General features: G+C 50.2%; 2 protein-coding genes across 2 annotated transcripts; both read right to left on the bottom strand.

The window, feature by feature from the left end:
- Nucleotides 1–1,252: 1,252 nt before the first annotated feature.
- LOC123124598 (NAC domain-containing protein 45) lies at nt 1,253–2,954 on the bottom strand. The gene is made up of 3 exons (XM_044545185.1): nt 2,640–2,954; nt 2,259–2,539; nt 1,253–2,149 (listed from the first exon to the last, which is right to left on the bottom strand). Exons 1-3 carry the CDS (start codon nt 2,839–2,841, stop codon nt 1,424–1,426), a joined length of 1,209 nt encoding a protein of 402 aa, XP_044401120.1. The 5' UTR covers nt 2,842–2,954; the 3' UTR covers nt 1,253–1,423.
- Nucleotides 2,955–7,957: 5,003 nt separating this feature from the next.
- On the bottom strand, nt 7,958–9,692 carry LOC123120411 (NAC transcription factor 29). The gene is made up of 3 exons (XM_044540399.1): nt 9,347–9,692; nt 8,962–9,251; nt 7,958–8,778 (listed from the first exon to the last, which is right to left on the bottom strand). The coding sequence occupies exons 1-3, from the start codon at nt 9,519–9,521 to the stop codon at nt 8,179–8,181; spliced, it is 1,065 nt and encodes a 354-aa protein (XP_044396334.1). The 5' UTR covers nt 9,522–9,692; the 3' UTR covers nt 7,958–8,178.
- Nucleotides 9,693–14,837: the final 5,145 nt, after the last annotated feature.

The following is a 14,837-nucleotide window of genomic DNA, read 5'->3' as shown; positions in this document are numbered from 1 at the left end:
AACCACACTCCATTTAGCCAGTCGATATTTCTTTCGCTCGCTATCTCCTTGCCAAAAGAATCTTGATCGGAAATAATCCAATCTATGTAAAACTCCTTTTGGCAAATGGAAGAAGGAAATCATATATAGTACCATATTACTTAGTACTGAGTTTCATTTAGCTATGTCTTTCTATACATACTCCCTACATTTCTTTTTAGTCTGCATATAAGATTTAGTCAAATTCAAACTTTGTTAACTTTAACTAAGTTTGTAGAAAAAATATATCAAGATTCGCAATATGTAATCAATATTGTTAGATGCATCATGAAATTAATTTCCATATCATATAGCTTTATTATTGTAGATGTTGATATTTTTTCTATAAAATTGGTCAAACTTTATAAAATTTGACTTTAATCAAATCTTATATACAGACTGAAAAGAAACGAAGAGAGAGAGGACATATGGAAAAATATATATATACACCATGTCTCACTCTCTTGGTTTAGATATCTCTAGCTCTCTCTGTCTCTACAGCCTATTTAGAGTAGTACTATGACCACCCTCGACTTTGTTTTCTTCCAATAAGAACATCATGCATTACTGAACGTACGTACACATGCACTAGCTAGCTAGCTGCTTTGGTTACCGATTTGTAGCTTAGCTAGCTACTTTGGTTACCCATCTGTGTAGCTAGCTAGTATAGCTAGTTAGAGAACAGAATAAGCTAGTACCAGGACCTAATCAACAGCATCATCTGTTAATTATTTTGGATGAGAAGGCAAAACAAGGAGACGACTAGGACAATCAAGATTCAACAAAAACAGCCTGTATATATATAGTATATAGACGACCGAGGTCCTTATTATCATTAACAATGAAGAAGAGCCATCTACAAACGCCACACATACAAAGCCTAAAGAAAGAGTTTGCAAAACCATAAGTTGTCTGAAATTTGGTAGTCTATTTCTCAAAGTCTTAATTTGGACCAACATCCAACCAGCTAAAATAGCCGAGTTCCCGAACATAAGCATGCATCCTCATTTCTGCACCACTTCACAGTCCTCATATATAACTTACCAAGAATTGTTCGTGTTGCTAAAATAGCTAGCAGACTAATTCTGTTCTTCAGATACTACTATATTCATATGGTTAACTACATTTTAGGCAAAGGATCTCCACCTGAGTTATATTTATATTACACAAGTTACTCAAAGATCCCCACAAAAAAAACGAAACTGAAAATTATGTGCCATGCGACAACATCAGCTCAATGAAGAAGCAACATAGTTAACTCACAACAAACAATATATTGTCCTTTTTTACAAAATCCTAAAACAAACTAATGCAACTGTAATCTCTCTGCATAGTCCATATATAATCAACATCGATCTAATCAATGAAGCAACCAACAAAATTACTACAATCAATGAACATTCGATCAGTAGAACCTAGCACCAAGATTGTTATCAGCAGCTGGGCGTCCATTCATAGCGGCAGAAGCAAGATCATAATTCCCATAGGGAAATTCACCGTCGTCGTAGCTCCCAAGCTTGCCCTGCTGAGGCAGAACACTGCCGGCGGTCACGGCGGGGCTCGGCAACTGCAGACCCTTTTCCGGCTCACCGAAGTTTTGAGCGCCAACGACACCTCCTAGGGCTCTCAGCATGATCGCCTGCTGCTCATGGAGGTTGACGTCGTAGCTTCTTCTTCCCATCATCCCATGCGGCGCCGTATTCATAAGCATGTGCTGCCAGGAGGAGCCGCTTGTTGCCGGGACTGAGCTGGCCATGGCGGTGGACGTTTGCGCGTTGCTTGGGGCGTTGGTCAAGCTGTAGTTAGACATGACGTTGAAGCTTCCAGCTGTAGTAGGAACGGACGGGTAGTAGTAGTCCGCGTTGTACGGCGGCGCCGCACTGTTGGTGGTGGTGGTGGTCGTCGTCTTGGCCGGCAGCTGGTTGCTTGTGTACTCGTCGGAGTTGGGGATGTAGCAGAGCGGGTCGATCGTGAACATGGAGTCGGTGAAGTCTCCGGCGCCCTCGCCGGCGTCGACGACCGAGCTGGCGTTCGGCGTCGTCACGGCGGAGTACTCGGCGTCCACGTCGGCGGCCCTCGTCGCCTTGGCCTCCCCCTTCTTGTTGAACACCTTGCACACGACCCATTCGTCCTGACCGATCAAAAGCACAGGCGAAACATATCCAATCAATTCACGCTCCGATCGAATGTTGAGTGCATACCTAATAATTACGAGTAGAATGGAATGTTGGAGAGCTCACCTTGGGATTGTTCATGGTTTGGCCTCTGGACTTGCCTTCGAGGCGGAACTCGTGCATGACCCACTCAGACTTGGCGCCCCGGGGCGCGCGGCCCGTGTAGAACACGAGCGTCTTCTTCATCCCGACGAGCTCGCGGGCGCGGGGCTTGAAGATCTCCCTGTCCTTGCCGGTGGCCTTCCAGTAGCCCTCCTTGGTGGCGCGGTTGGCCCGGCTCCCGGTGGGGTACTTGAGGTCCTTGTGCACAAAGAAGTACCACTCCTTCTCCCCCATGTTGGCCTTGCCTTCAGTTCCGTATATCAAACAACATCAGCAGCTAGCCCGCCGTAAATATGCATGGAAAAAGAAGAAGAAGACGATGAAGGAGGCGAAGTGAATTGGTACCTGGGAGATCTCGTGGCTCGCAGCTGTTGAGGTCGACCTCGCCGACGGCGCGGGAGACGAAGCTAGGGTCGAGGAACTTGCGCAGGAGGTAGCTCGTGATGATCTCCTCATCGGTGGGGTGGAACCTGAACCCCGGAGGCAGCGACAGGCCGCCGCCGCGGCCTTGCTCCTCCGACGGACTTGCTGCTACGCTCTCCACCATGCTCGCTCTCTCGATCAAGCTAAGCTGGCTAGGAGTGAGATCGGTCGGAAGGAGGAAGAAGAAGAGCAAGGAGGCTTGCTTGGGTGCACAAGAAAGCAAAGCGAGGTATGAATGGGAATAGGGAAGGCGATAGAGCGAGCAAGATGCCAACTTTTATAATGCTTTCAGCGACCTTTTCCGTGGCTTGGGAGGGGCCAGGTCCACCTAAACCTTGCCTAGGAAGGAACTCTTCACTCGGTTTCATTAATCGTCCCACATCACACATCAGATTTAGGTGTGATCGGGGGCATTAATTTCAGCGATTAATTCCCTTCCGCAGCTTTAATTCGCTATATCTTGACAGCTACCGGGGAGTGTGGGGGGCTGCTGCCAATTAAAACTGACGGCGGGAGGCTTGTCTGGTAGGCCACTTGACTTTCTTCTCTCTTGTAGCGTTGCGGAGAAAGATACAAATCCCTCAAATCAGAGACTGTTCTCTCGCCTAGATATTTTGACAAAAGAAACTGTTCCCTTTACTTTTCTCCTATGTACGGTTTCAGCATATAGCTGATAGGCTGATTTGAAGAAACATGTAGGGTTTGTGTGTTCTTTGATGACCATGCATGCATATGCATGAGAGACTAGGTATGTATGTTTGGTCAGGTCTTTGCATGCAGTTAGGCTAGCTAGCTCAATGATAATGTGTAATTTCGCAGCATATATGATAAACAACTCAGTTTACATTTGTTAATTGTTGATGAGTGTAGATTCAAGTGTGCTTTGCTCCGGTTTCTTTGTAATTGCCATCTCTTTTGACAAAAATAAAATAAAATAGTGCAGCGCACATCAGTTCGCATGCATGTACACATTGAAGCTAGCTAGCACAGCCACATCAGCCTACCATTAAGTTAGTACTCTACTTAGCTTAGCATCAGCATGACTAGTGCTAATATTTCGTGGTGTGCGCATGCATGCAGCTATCAGGTAGGCTTGTTCTTGCCAGTTGCAATATGTCTTGTTCAGTTCATGACCATGGCAATTTAGTTGGCCAAGGTAGGACTTTTTTTTATTTACCTTTTTTAACCGTACGGATTCAAGCCTGCAGCAGCAACATAGGACCTCTACAAGAAGAAATATTCTCATGGCATGGAACGGTCAAAGCCTGCAGCATGCATGGAAGAATGACGGCTGTTCATACCTCACAAGTATACCATGCATGGAACAATCGAAATTGGTCAGCTCTAGCCTCTCTTAGTTAGGCCACGAGCTTGCCGCCTCGGTCAGCTAGCTTAGAATCTCGTAGAAACTCAGCACTACTGAATGAAACTACGTATACGTGTCCAGCTGTTTAGATTATTAATTTATTCTCTAGCTGTGTGGGTGGGGGGGCTAGGAGCACGTGCGTGCATGCTTGACAGCCAGCCCTAGAGCACACGATGCAAGGTCCATATTATCTGGCCGGCGGAACTGGATTTGGCGGCCGGCCGGGCTCCGATTCAGACTCTCGATCTTGACCCCAATCGTGGCAGGGAAAGCGATCGGCCGGTGCCACATGCGCTAGCTTGTGCTACAGCTAGCTTACGTCCAGCTAGCCACGCATGTACATGCTCCTGTAAAGCATGTCAGAGGTACACCGTTCTCTGACCGTTCAATGTCGGTTCCAAATCCACGTATGCCTCCGTAGATTAACGGAGAGACCTGTTTCTGCTTAACTGCAAGCTAGTCTACTTGCACGGCCAAGTTTGTTTACCTAAAATGTACTAGTAGTACTAGTAGATGTGCGGCATTAATTGGTTTGAAGTTTTCTATGAATTCGATCGGCAGCTGGCTCATCAGAGATCCAAGATACTCTCTCTACTGTCAGCATGATGTCGTCAGATAGAAAAAAAAAAGATGCAAGCCGCGGCTAGCGAGCTGTACTCCACCAATTTAGGGACCGAATGCATGTGTATCTTCTCAAGAATCTGCTTGTCCTTCTTTTTTGGCGAATTAAGAATCTGCTTGTCCAAGTCTTAACAAAATTTCCTGGTATGTTCTGTCAGCAAACAGCTCATGAGCTGCAATTTAATATTGTGGAAACACCTCCATCGGAATTCAGAAATGGTCGTACTGACTGGTTTTTTTTCTTTACGCTGTACTGTGGTGTGAGAAGTCGGCAGGCTAGGTCAGGAGCTGTTTTCTTTCCTTAAATTTTCAAAATTCATGATTTTTTGAATTGCGAACATTTTTTTAAAATTTGGACATTTTTTCAAATCGTTAACATTTTTTCTAATCGTGAAGCGGGTACGGTTAGAAAGAACGGAGCAGCTCAAGTCGACTGGTGAGGAGCTTTTTTGTTTTGAGAAATGTTTTTTTTAGAACTGAGAAATGTTTGGTCAGGGATTTTTCTTTTTTTGAGAACGTTTGGTTTTTTTTTTTTTGAGAAAAGAGAACGTTTGGTGAGGAGCTGTTCCTGAATAGATGACTCCTGAACTATATGGGCCGAGGATTCTCATCCCATATAAAATGTAGGCCGAGCTAGGTTTCTCTCCCACATTACAGCCCATTATGTTCTCAGAAAGAAAACACTCATCTTTGTGTCTGGGAGCTCAATTCCCCACGTAGGGCGACAGGAATCGCCTGAATGCGCACTCCTCGACCTACGCGCGCCAATTGTTCCTTTTTACGTTCCCTTTTGTTTCTTTTTTAAAAGTAAAAACTTTAAAAACAGTTCTATAATTTTAAAAATAGTCATGAATTTGATAAATATTGTCACAAATTTAAAAAAATGGCCAGGATTAGAAAAAAGTTCCAAATTTCAAAACATATTCATGAATTTTCAAAAAAAAGTTCACGGATGCAAAAAATTATCATGGATTTGGGAAAAAAGTTCTTGGATTTTAATTATTTTTCACGAATTTAAGAATTGTTCTCAGATTTCAGAAAATGTTCAAAAAGTTGGAAAATATTCATGATTTGAAAAAATGTAGTGAATTTGGAAAAAATGTTCCTGAATTTATAAAATATTCTTGGGTTTCATAAAATAATCGTGAGTTTGAACAAAAAATGAAAAGGAAAACAGAAAAAATGAAATACCGGATTAAGGCAACAGAAAAAACCGGTCTGGGAAGGTTCTAGTACCTTCTGAAAAGGGGAGCTAGTTGGGCTAGCCCAAGTGATGTGGGGGGGGGGGGGCTAGTTGGATTTCTAGTCATCTTCAAAGGGGTATAGGGGCTGTTTTGTTCGGCTTCATAAAAAACCAGCCTGAGTCAGGCACGAATCTCCGGTGTCCGATTTTGGAGGCCTGAGGCTAAGATTTGTGCCTGGCTGAGGAGCTGCCTAATAGGCCTCCATCCAAACAGCCCCATACTTCTCTGTGAACATGTACACAACTATCATGGGAAACAACAAGGCCGTTGAACTCTTTGGTAAAGTCTAGAAAGAACCAAGTAGGCTTGAGCATAAAATTATCTTTTGCCTTATACTTGATGATAGGCTGAACACCACAACACTGTTTCAAAGGAAAGGCTTCTATATGGATGATTATAGATGCACTTTCTGTACTTAAAAAGTTGATGAAACTGCACACCATTTGTTTGGGGACTGCAAATTTGCCGACGAATGCTGGAGATTCCTTATCTCACTTAGAGATAGACGGGTTTGTTCGACGGCCAGGGCCTCAAACTAAATTAGTAATTATTAGTTTGAAGCTCGCAGACAAAATGTTTCCTCCTCAACTACCCAGTTTTGCTTCAAACCTAATATAAATCGATTTGTTCCACTGGTCTAAGTTTCTTGAAATGCAGCGAGATACCAAGGTATATAAAAAGGTGAAAATGTGACAAGCCCGCAGCCAAAACAGTTGCTAAATTGCTCTTAGCATGATGTAGGTTGTGCTCCATGAAGAGGATCAAACTAGCTAGAAGATCGAATTCACGTTCCTGAAAAAAAAAGGAGATTGAGTTCAAAATTTTCCTTTTCTATAAAGGTCGAAGATCAAGTTTATGTTACCCTAAGTAGCCAATTATTAGTGGCTATCGTTCTAGAAAAGGGGACCAGCTATCCATGTCATGTACTCATGCATGTGAGCTCATGGATAAGCCTTTCAACCTCTTGACGTACGACGATCCTAGCAGTAACCCCACCCCACAGACGTTTTTCAACAAGCTTTTCGCAAGCAAGCATGCATGCATGCCTGCTTAGAGATAATCTATCATAAGCGATGCTTAGGGCATCATCGTCCCGACTTAGCTAAGCCTAAGCTGAAGCCTGATTAGGACGCATCATTCTTATCTTAACCACCCTCAGCAGTCACAATCACCTTTTAATCGCGCGTGTGGTTAGGCTATCCGGCGACTAAACTAGTGTATAAGTACCAATTAACTGTAACAAGTCCCCGTAAGCATGTGTGACTTGATGCTTCCGCTACGTGTAGCTACTAGATTAAGTTTCTTTGGTGTGATCGCTCCGAGTCCCAACCATGGGGTGGTAGAGCCGTAGAGGTAGACCGGATCGGAAAGGCTAAGCCAATTAATTACTCTGCATTATCTTCTTGGCTTGGTATGGTACACGATGGTTCGAAAGGGCCGCAAGCATAAACAAAAACAAATCTGTGTCTCCAATAGGGAGACGCCCTTGTGATTAACCTAATGGAGGAGGACGGAAGATTCAGTTTCGAGCCTATCTAATTCGCAACGTGTGATATATACCAGCATGCGCGGCGACTAAAGTAAGTTCAGCAGCAGTTGAGCGGCGTGTGGCGCCGCCTTCTTCATCTGTCCGGCCTGCCACAATTTTAATCCACGCCTGGATGGTTCCTGCGAGCTGACGTTTTGCCCTTCTATTGGCCCTGGAGCCTTAGTTAAATGATGTGTCTTTGAGTCGGACTTTGGTTTCCGGTGACAAATGCTATGGATCATTCGAGCGAGCGTTAGTTAATTGTTCCTGGCTGTACGGTGGACAAGGGAAGGGTTGAGACCGCACACGCTAGCAACAGGCCTCGCTCATTAATTAGTGCTGGGTACGCCAGCAGTTAATTAACAAGTCCGGCTGCGTGTGTCGACCATGGAATGGATGCGTCGTTGGTTTTGCATTCTCGAATTAACTAACAAGCCTAGGTCTAGGATATATGATGATCATCGCATATAGGAGTATCTTGTAATAATACTGGATTTATTTATTTCACAATAAACCCCCGTAATTTACAGCTTTTGTGCTACACCAAGAATTCTGAAATTTGTCCGTTCTTATCGGTCGGTCGGTCACGACACAGCAAGCAAGCTAGATCCCTGCCTATCTGCCACAGCGGGGGATCCCCTCGATCTACAGCAAGTTCAAATGGAACAATGATGATCTCTTCGATCCAAGCTCTCTGGTTCTTCACATGTGCAGCTGCTGGCTGAGGAACGGATGGATCAGCATGCCGCTGTACTGATCCGCCGGGAGCTGCAGCTGGCTGCAGTACAAGCTGCCGCTGGATCTCTTCCTCTTCATGCCGTTATACCTATCGCCATTCATGCCGTAGTCATCTACATGCGCCTCGGGTAGCTGAGGCACGTCGATGGTGTCGTTGTTCACGTAGCCGTTGTTATTGTTATAGTGTAGCGTTTGTTGCCATGGAGGCTGCGAGTAGATGAGTGGGTTTTCCGGCGGCAGCTGGTAGTCTGCTCCGGCGTCCGACGACGAGGCGCCGGCGCCGTCGAGGAGGAGGTGCGAGAGCGCGGCGTAGTCGACGGTGTTGAGCAGGTCGGTGAGGGAGCACGACTTGGCGATCGCCATGGGGCGGAACTGCTGCAGCTGGAGCTGGTCGTCGCCGTCGCCGTCGAAGGCCTCCGACTTGGGCGACGATACGGTGTGGTTGTTCTGCGAGTCCTCCACGGTGGAGCTCTCCTGCTCATGCTCTTGTTCCTGGTCAGAGGAGGAGAAGTTGGGCAAGTTGCCGCACTTCTTGTGGATCCTACACAGCACCCAGTCATCCAGCTGCATGAACAAATAAATAAAAAACCCAGATTAATTCACTGATTAAACAAGCTTTTCAAATGCAAACAATTAAGTCGAGTAAGATGTAGCTTATGGTACAAGCAACTGCTCTTACCAAAGTGAAGAAAAAATGCCTCAAAAATAGTAAATAAATAAATAAGTGAAGGAAAAAAAAATGCCCACCCTCATGGAGGATCCTCTGCGCTTGGTGGTCCGGTTGTCGGCGGCTGTGAGGCGGTACTCGTGCATGATCCAGTCGGTCTTGACGCCCTTGGGCGGCTTGCCCCTGTAGAACACTAGCGCCTTCTTGACGCCGATGCTCTCGTTGGCCGGCGTGGACAGGATGGCCTTGTCGGTGCCGGTGGCCTTCCAGTAGCCGGACCCGGCGGCGCGGTTGGGGCGCGCGCCGTTGGGGTACTTGCGATCCCGGGGGCTGAAGAAGTACCACTCATTCTCCCCGAACAAGGCCTTGCCTGCAAAGTTCAAACAAGAAGATTAGTAACCAGAGCAGAGTTGGAGCTGATTGATCGAAGGATGGAGTCGATTAGTTTTAGTTATGTATATATACCGGGGAGGTCCCATGGGTTGCACTTGTAGATGTTGACCTCGGCGATGATGGGCACGGGGCTGGGCATGGACGCGGCCTGCCTGCCGAGGTAGTGGACGATGAGCTCCTCGTCGGTGGGGTGGAACCGGAAGCCGGGAGGGAGGGCGGGCATGGCGGCGCTGCTGCCCATTGGCATGGCTGGCGATGGCGAGCAGGTGGGAACGGAATCAGTATGAGTTGGTGTGGGCTGCTGGATGATGTGATAGTGAGCTAGGTGGCTAGCTGGAAAGCGGGAGGAGGAGGAGAAGATGGCTACTGCATATGAAATGCTGTGTGGTGTGGTGTTGATGGGAGGCTTGAAATTTTTCAGATGCAGGGAGTGGGGCGTGGATTTATAGGTGCCATGGCTTGTCTCTTTGCGAGTCAGCAGCGAGGTGGTGGGTGGATTAGTATCGCGAGGGGCAGAATCGGCAACTAATTACTTTGTTTATTTACGTCATCACGTATTACCTTTCTTTTCAGATACCAAGACTAATGAACTTGTCTGCCTCTGCATCAGTGGAGTGTACTGAAGTTATATTCTGCCTCACGAGGGCAAAACTAATACTGCTGCCGGGGCGTAGAAAAACTACTCAAGCCTAGATTCACACCGGAATTAATCCTTGGAGCGCAAAACACAAGTGCAAACACAGGCGGACACGTGCGAGCGCGATCAAATGCACAAGTTTCTCACCGCGGTGAAAGTGAAACGGGCAAATGGCTAATCAGCCCCTGTGTGCGTACGGGTGAGCTAATCATCGGCGTGGCTCCACGTCGTGTGTGCAGGGGGGACGAACGGGTCGTGGATAACCAACGCAAAAGAGCGGACTTTTTTTCCCTCTCTTCTCTTCTTTTCTTTTGGTTAGCAATAGTAGCAAGCAGCAATGGTGAGGACGACACCGGCTGCGACACCTGTCCGCCTTGTGGTTGCCGCCAATGATATGCACCGTTTGGCGTCTTGCGGGCTCGTGGCCAGCTCGTGCCTGCCTCTGTCTCTATGACCGGCCGCTGGCTCCTTTCTTCCTTCGCTCATTGTTTTTTTAAATCTTGTGTGGAGTTGATTAATGGCGGGGTCCAGATTTCATGTGCTACCGACCGGACCATAGCTAGCACGGCCTCCTGGCTCGTGGGGGCGTGGCCATGGAGAATTTCAGATAAGGAACAATGGGGTGCTGGCCGTACGATCCGCGTCTCCTGTGTGCCATCTACACGTGCCAATAATTAATACTCCATGTATTTAACATTGAAGTGCATCTAGATACATCTGCTTCAACGATAATTGAAATGGATTGGAGATAGTACCAAAGCTGAGGTAGGACTTCATCTCATACTACCGCACGACAAACACGTGCCATTCCTCGTTGTCATGTAAGTATTAGCTTAATTATGCAAGGGTCATCGCTTCAGAACAACAGAAAACTCTAGTGCACCACTTCCAACAATTACAAGGTGACTCCCACCATCACCCCTCCCCCTTCCTTGGGTTTTCCCACCAGTGACACCTGGCCTCCGCAACCCCTCCTCCTCTAACACTCTCTCCTCTCTTGTCCTCTCTTTGGGTTGAAGTCACATGGCGGCCAACGACCATTGGGGCAATTGTGCAACCGAAGCCTGATGGGGTGGCCACCACATGTGCATGTGGTTCTAGGGTCAAAAACTGACATGGCATCTCACCTCTTCGAATGATGTCTACCTCTGGATGGATCTGCAAATCTGGGTGCATGGTCGACTTTCCTAGCTGATGAACCACCTCCTCGTGTGGGTGTGCAGTGAGAATGTGGTGGACAATCTTGTGTTCTCGGTAGAAGGTACATGCGACCATAGAGTTGTGCTCGGTATGGTGGTTGGGGTGGTCGGCCTCGCCCGAACAACTCGTTTTTCATGGGAGACACGCGATGTTGCTTCTCTTTAGTTGAGGGTGCGAGCCGTGCCACTTGGGTGCGGGGGTCACAACTCGAGTGTTGCATCGTGGCCATGGTTGCAAGGGTGTCGGATCTCGGGTTCCGGCAAAACCCTCAAGTTTCGAACACTGGGGTGCGCGCGGAGATTTCCTCCCTACCGATCTACGCCCTAGCTCGCTAAGATCTCGCGGACGAACTCGAAAAACTCACAACACAAGACACAAGATTTATACTGGTTCGGGCCACCGTTGTGGTGTAATACCCTACTCCAGTGTGGTGGTGGATGGATTGCCTCTTGGGCTGATGATGAACAGTACAAGGGAAAGAACAGCCTCCTGAGGTTGAGGTGTTCTTGAGCTTGGGTATGGCTAGGGTTAGCTCGGGGTCCGATTCGTCCTTCTCTCTACTGTGGTGGCTAGTTCTACTTATATAGGCCCTGATCCTCTTCCCAAATATTGAGCGGGAAGGGAGCCAACAACGGCCAATTTGAAAGGGGACAGCTAGTACAGCTTATCCTGACAAAAGCGGTCTTCGCCTGCAAAAGGCTCTGGTGGTGACGCCGTCTTGGGCTCCATGGTAACCTCCGTCCTGCCGTCCCGCTGGTCTTGGTCTCGTTGCACCGATATGGAAACCTTTGCCTGATGCCTCGGTACTCTGCGCCTGCGCTTGCCTCCTTAGCACCAAAGAGGAAACAAGGACGCTGCGCGCGCCGGCGCCCGCCTGGTCTTGATCATCATGGCTCACGTCACGAGAGCCTCGCGAGGTTCGCCCTGCCTTGATATCTCCGCTCCTCGCGAGGTAGCCTGATGAAGCCGCTCCTGAGGAGGTCTTGGGTCGTCCGCCTCGCGAGGCTTGGCCCCTCGCGAGGGTCTTGAGTGTCTCGCTGATGAAGATGGGCCATACAGGCCTGCTATCATAGCCACGCCGTGGGCCGCAGGCAGGCAAGTCTGGGGACCCCCGTTCCCAAAACGCCGACAGTAGCCCCCGGGCCCAAGGCGTGCTCAGGCTTGGCTTCGAGGTGAAGCCAAAGGTCAAGCGTGGAGCACCGCGGGCCCCAAAAGCCTGCGGCCTCGGTCGACGCATGGCGGTTGATTGGACGTGGGCATCTCCGCTTCCCCACGCTGCCTCGGCAACTGCTCGACTTGACAAGTTCCTGCGACATGCAAGGAAAATCATCATTACCTGTGATCGTGGGAGGCGCCGGTTGGCCTTCTTCTGCTATAAATGGGGAGGGGCCAGAGCCCCGGTCGCCCATCCCTTCGCGGTTCGCTTGCTTCTCCCTCCTTGCTCCTCTGCTAGCAACCATGGTGCCCATCCGAAGGTTTTCCGCTGAAGAGAAAGGGAAAGTTCCCCGCGATGATTCAGGGCCGCTTCCGCCGAAGCAGAGGCCGGTTCACCGTCGTGACGAAGCGGCGATGCAGGTGGTGACGAGGCCCTGGTGCGAGCGGCCTCCTCCAGGGTATCCGTTATCCTTGTATGCCCGAGCCGAGGGCTCAGGAGGAAGGAGTGACGAGCGGCGCCGCCCGCGCCGCATCCACGGTCGTCGTGCGATGGCGGCACGCGCTGTTGCTCCTGGAGTCCACGCTGCGAATTCTTCGCGCGAGCTTGTGCTATGGGCGCCGATGCCCCCAAGATCTTGGATCCACTTCCCGCGGTACTTCTCCGACGTGATGCCGCCGAGGGGGCCCCTCGAGCTCTGGCTGCAGCATGCTGACTGCAACCCTCCGGCGACCGGAGTAGAGATCAAAACGGTCCCCACCGGCAAGATCTTCATGACCCGCGACTGGGGTGAGATCGCGCGGGTTTGCCGTGCGAGAGGCGCCCTCGCGATCCTCTTCGAGTATGACGGCACCTCCACGCTTTTCTTCAAGGTCTTCGACTCAGAGGGCCGCCGCCTGGAGTGTTGCCCTGGAGGGGAGCGCCGGGATGACGCGCGCTCCGCTCGTGGCTACTCCAACAGCAGCCCCTGGGAGTCCAGCGGTTCTCCCGAGCTCTACGAGACTTTGGAGACGAGCGACGATAGCTACGTCCCCCGAGCTCTCGTCGCGCCCGGAGCCGGGCTGCGGCGTCCAGCCGCCGCCGCCGCTGATCTGGATGGGGTTGGCGCCGACCTCCCGTTGCCCACTGTTGATGATGGCGTCCACCACGGGAGGGTGTAGATAGGATTCCCCTAAATTTTAGTCTTTTGTTCCCTGCGAAGAATCACGGAGTACCCCGTGGGGGTGTAAAGGGTCTGTAATGTCTTTTCTGTACGTCTTCCTTGTTATGAAAATTTGTGAACGCATGTCCTATTAAGGCTCGGTCTCCCCTTTCCATCCTCGCGATAGCTTGTTGCTCTACGCTGACAGGTCCCGGTCCCCAGGCAGGCTACAGCCATCGCTGGTATGCCAGGTCGCGTTCCGTGGTCAAGGCCAGGAGGTGTGCGGCCCGAGGTCCAGTAAGAGCCCCTGAGGCGCGATGCTCAGGAGGTCCCCTTTAGCGCTCAAGCAGCCATGGTAAGGCAAGAAAGGGAGGCGACGTGGCCGCAACGGGGCAGCGGCATGCGTGACCCTTAGGCTCCATCAATCAGTCAATCTGAGCGCGAGACTTATCTTGGCGGTTTGGGGTCGATTCCTTGCGATGCGCCAGGCTGGCGCGCAAGCTTCCGCATCATAGCTAGGTCAGGCCCATACGAGTCTCCCTCCTCCCGTGCTCTCCTTAGTGCCCTACGTCCTCAGGTCCCGGCCCTCGAGCGAGCTCAGCCGCCGCTGGTATGCCAGGTCGCGATGCCGTGGTCAAGACCAGGGGGTGAGGGCTGGAGAGCCAGTAAGAGCTCCTGAGTCGCGATGCTCAGGAGCCCCCCTTTTAACGCGCAAGCGAATTGCACGGGAGAAGAGGAAGCTCGCGGTGCCGCCTGCTATCCTCCTCATGAGATCCCTGCGAACCAGCATAAGGAGAAACATGGTTTGCCGTTATGGTTGCCAGCCTGCCACTGGCTGCTCCGCGAAGAAATGGAGGCACTGAGGGCCTGGTGAGGTGACGTGCGCGGAGCGTGCCGCGAGCCAGAGCTCGACCACTCAGGTTTGTCGACGTGGCAGGGACGGACCCATGCACCAGCGCCGTGCCCGTGTGAGTAGCCCCTGGGGGAGGTGATAGTCGAGCAGGCGACAATCATGGATAGGTTAAGCATGAAAGGCAGATCAGCTTGGGTAAACGCAGAAAGGTACACGCCACTGGGTCAAGCCCGAGCGGCTTGGGGATGATGCAGCCCGAGGGGCGCCCCCAGCACGATAAGCTAAAGACATAAGCAAAAGGGATACATGCCACATGGACGGACCCACATGGCCTGGGAATGATGCAGTCCGAGGGGCGCTCCCAGTTGAATGAACTCGGAAAATGTCACCTGGTTTTGTTGATGAAGAGTTGTCAGAGAAGCCGAAGATACGCGGGGACGGGGTCGCCCCTCACGAGCCACCAGGGTCCTGAGCCTCGGGAGGCTCTGGGAGCTCAGGTGGTTCCTTGAGGACCGTCTCCGTCTCTGCCAGGACGGCGCGGTGCCTGGCCTCTTGAGTCGCCAAGGTGCGCCGCAAGTT

Source organism: Triticum aestivum, chromosome 5D, assembly GCF_018294505.1.
Source record: "Triticum aestivum cultivar Chinese Spring chromosome 5D, IWGSC CS RefSeq v2.1, whole genome shotgun sequence".
Classification (NCBI taxonomy): domain Eukaryota; kingdom Viridiplantae; phylum Streptophyta; class Magnoliopsida; order Poales; family Poaceae; genus Triticum; species Triticum aestivum.
Note: the sequence above shows the minus strand (reverse complement) of the source record. Positions and strands in the feature narration are given on the sequence as shown.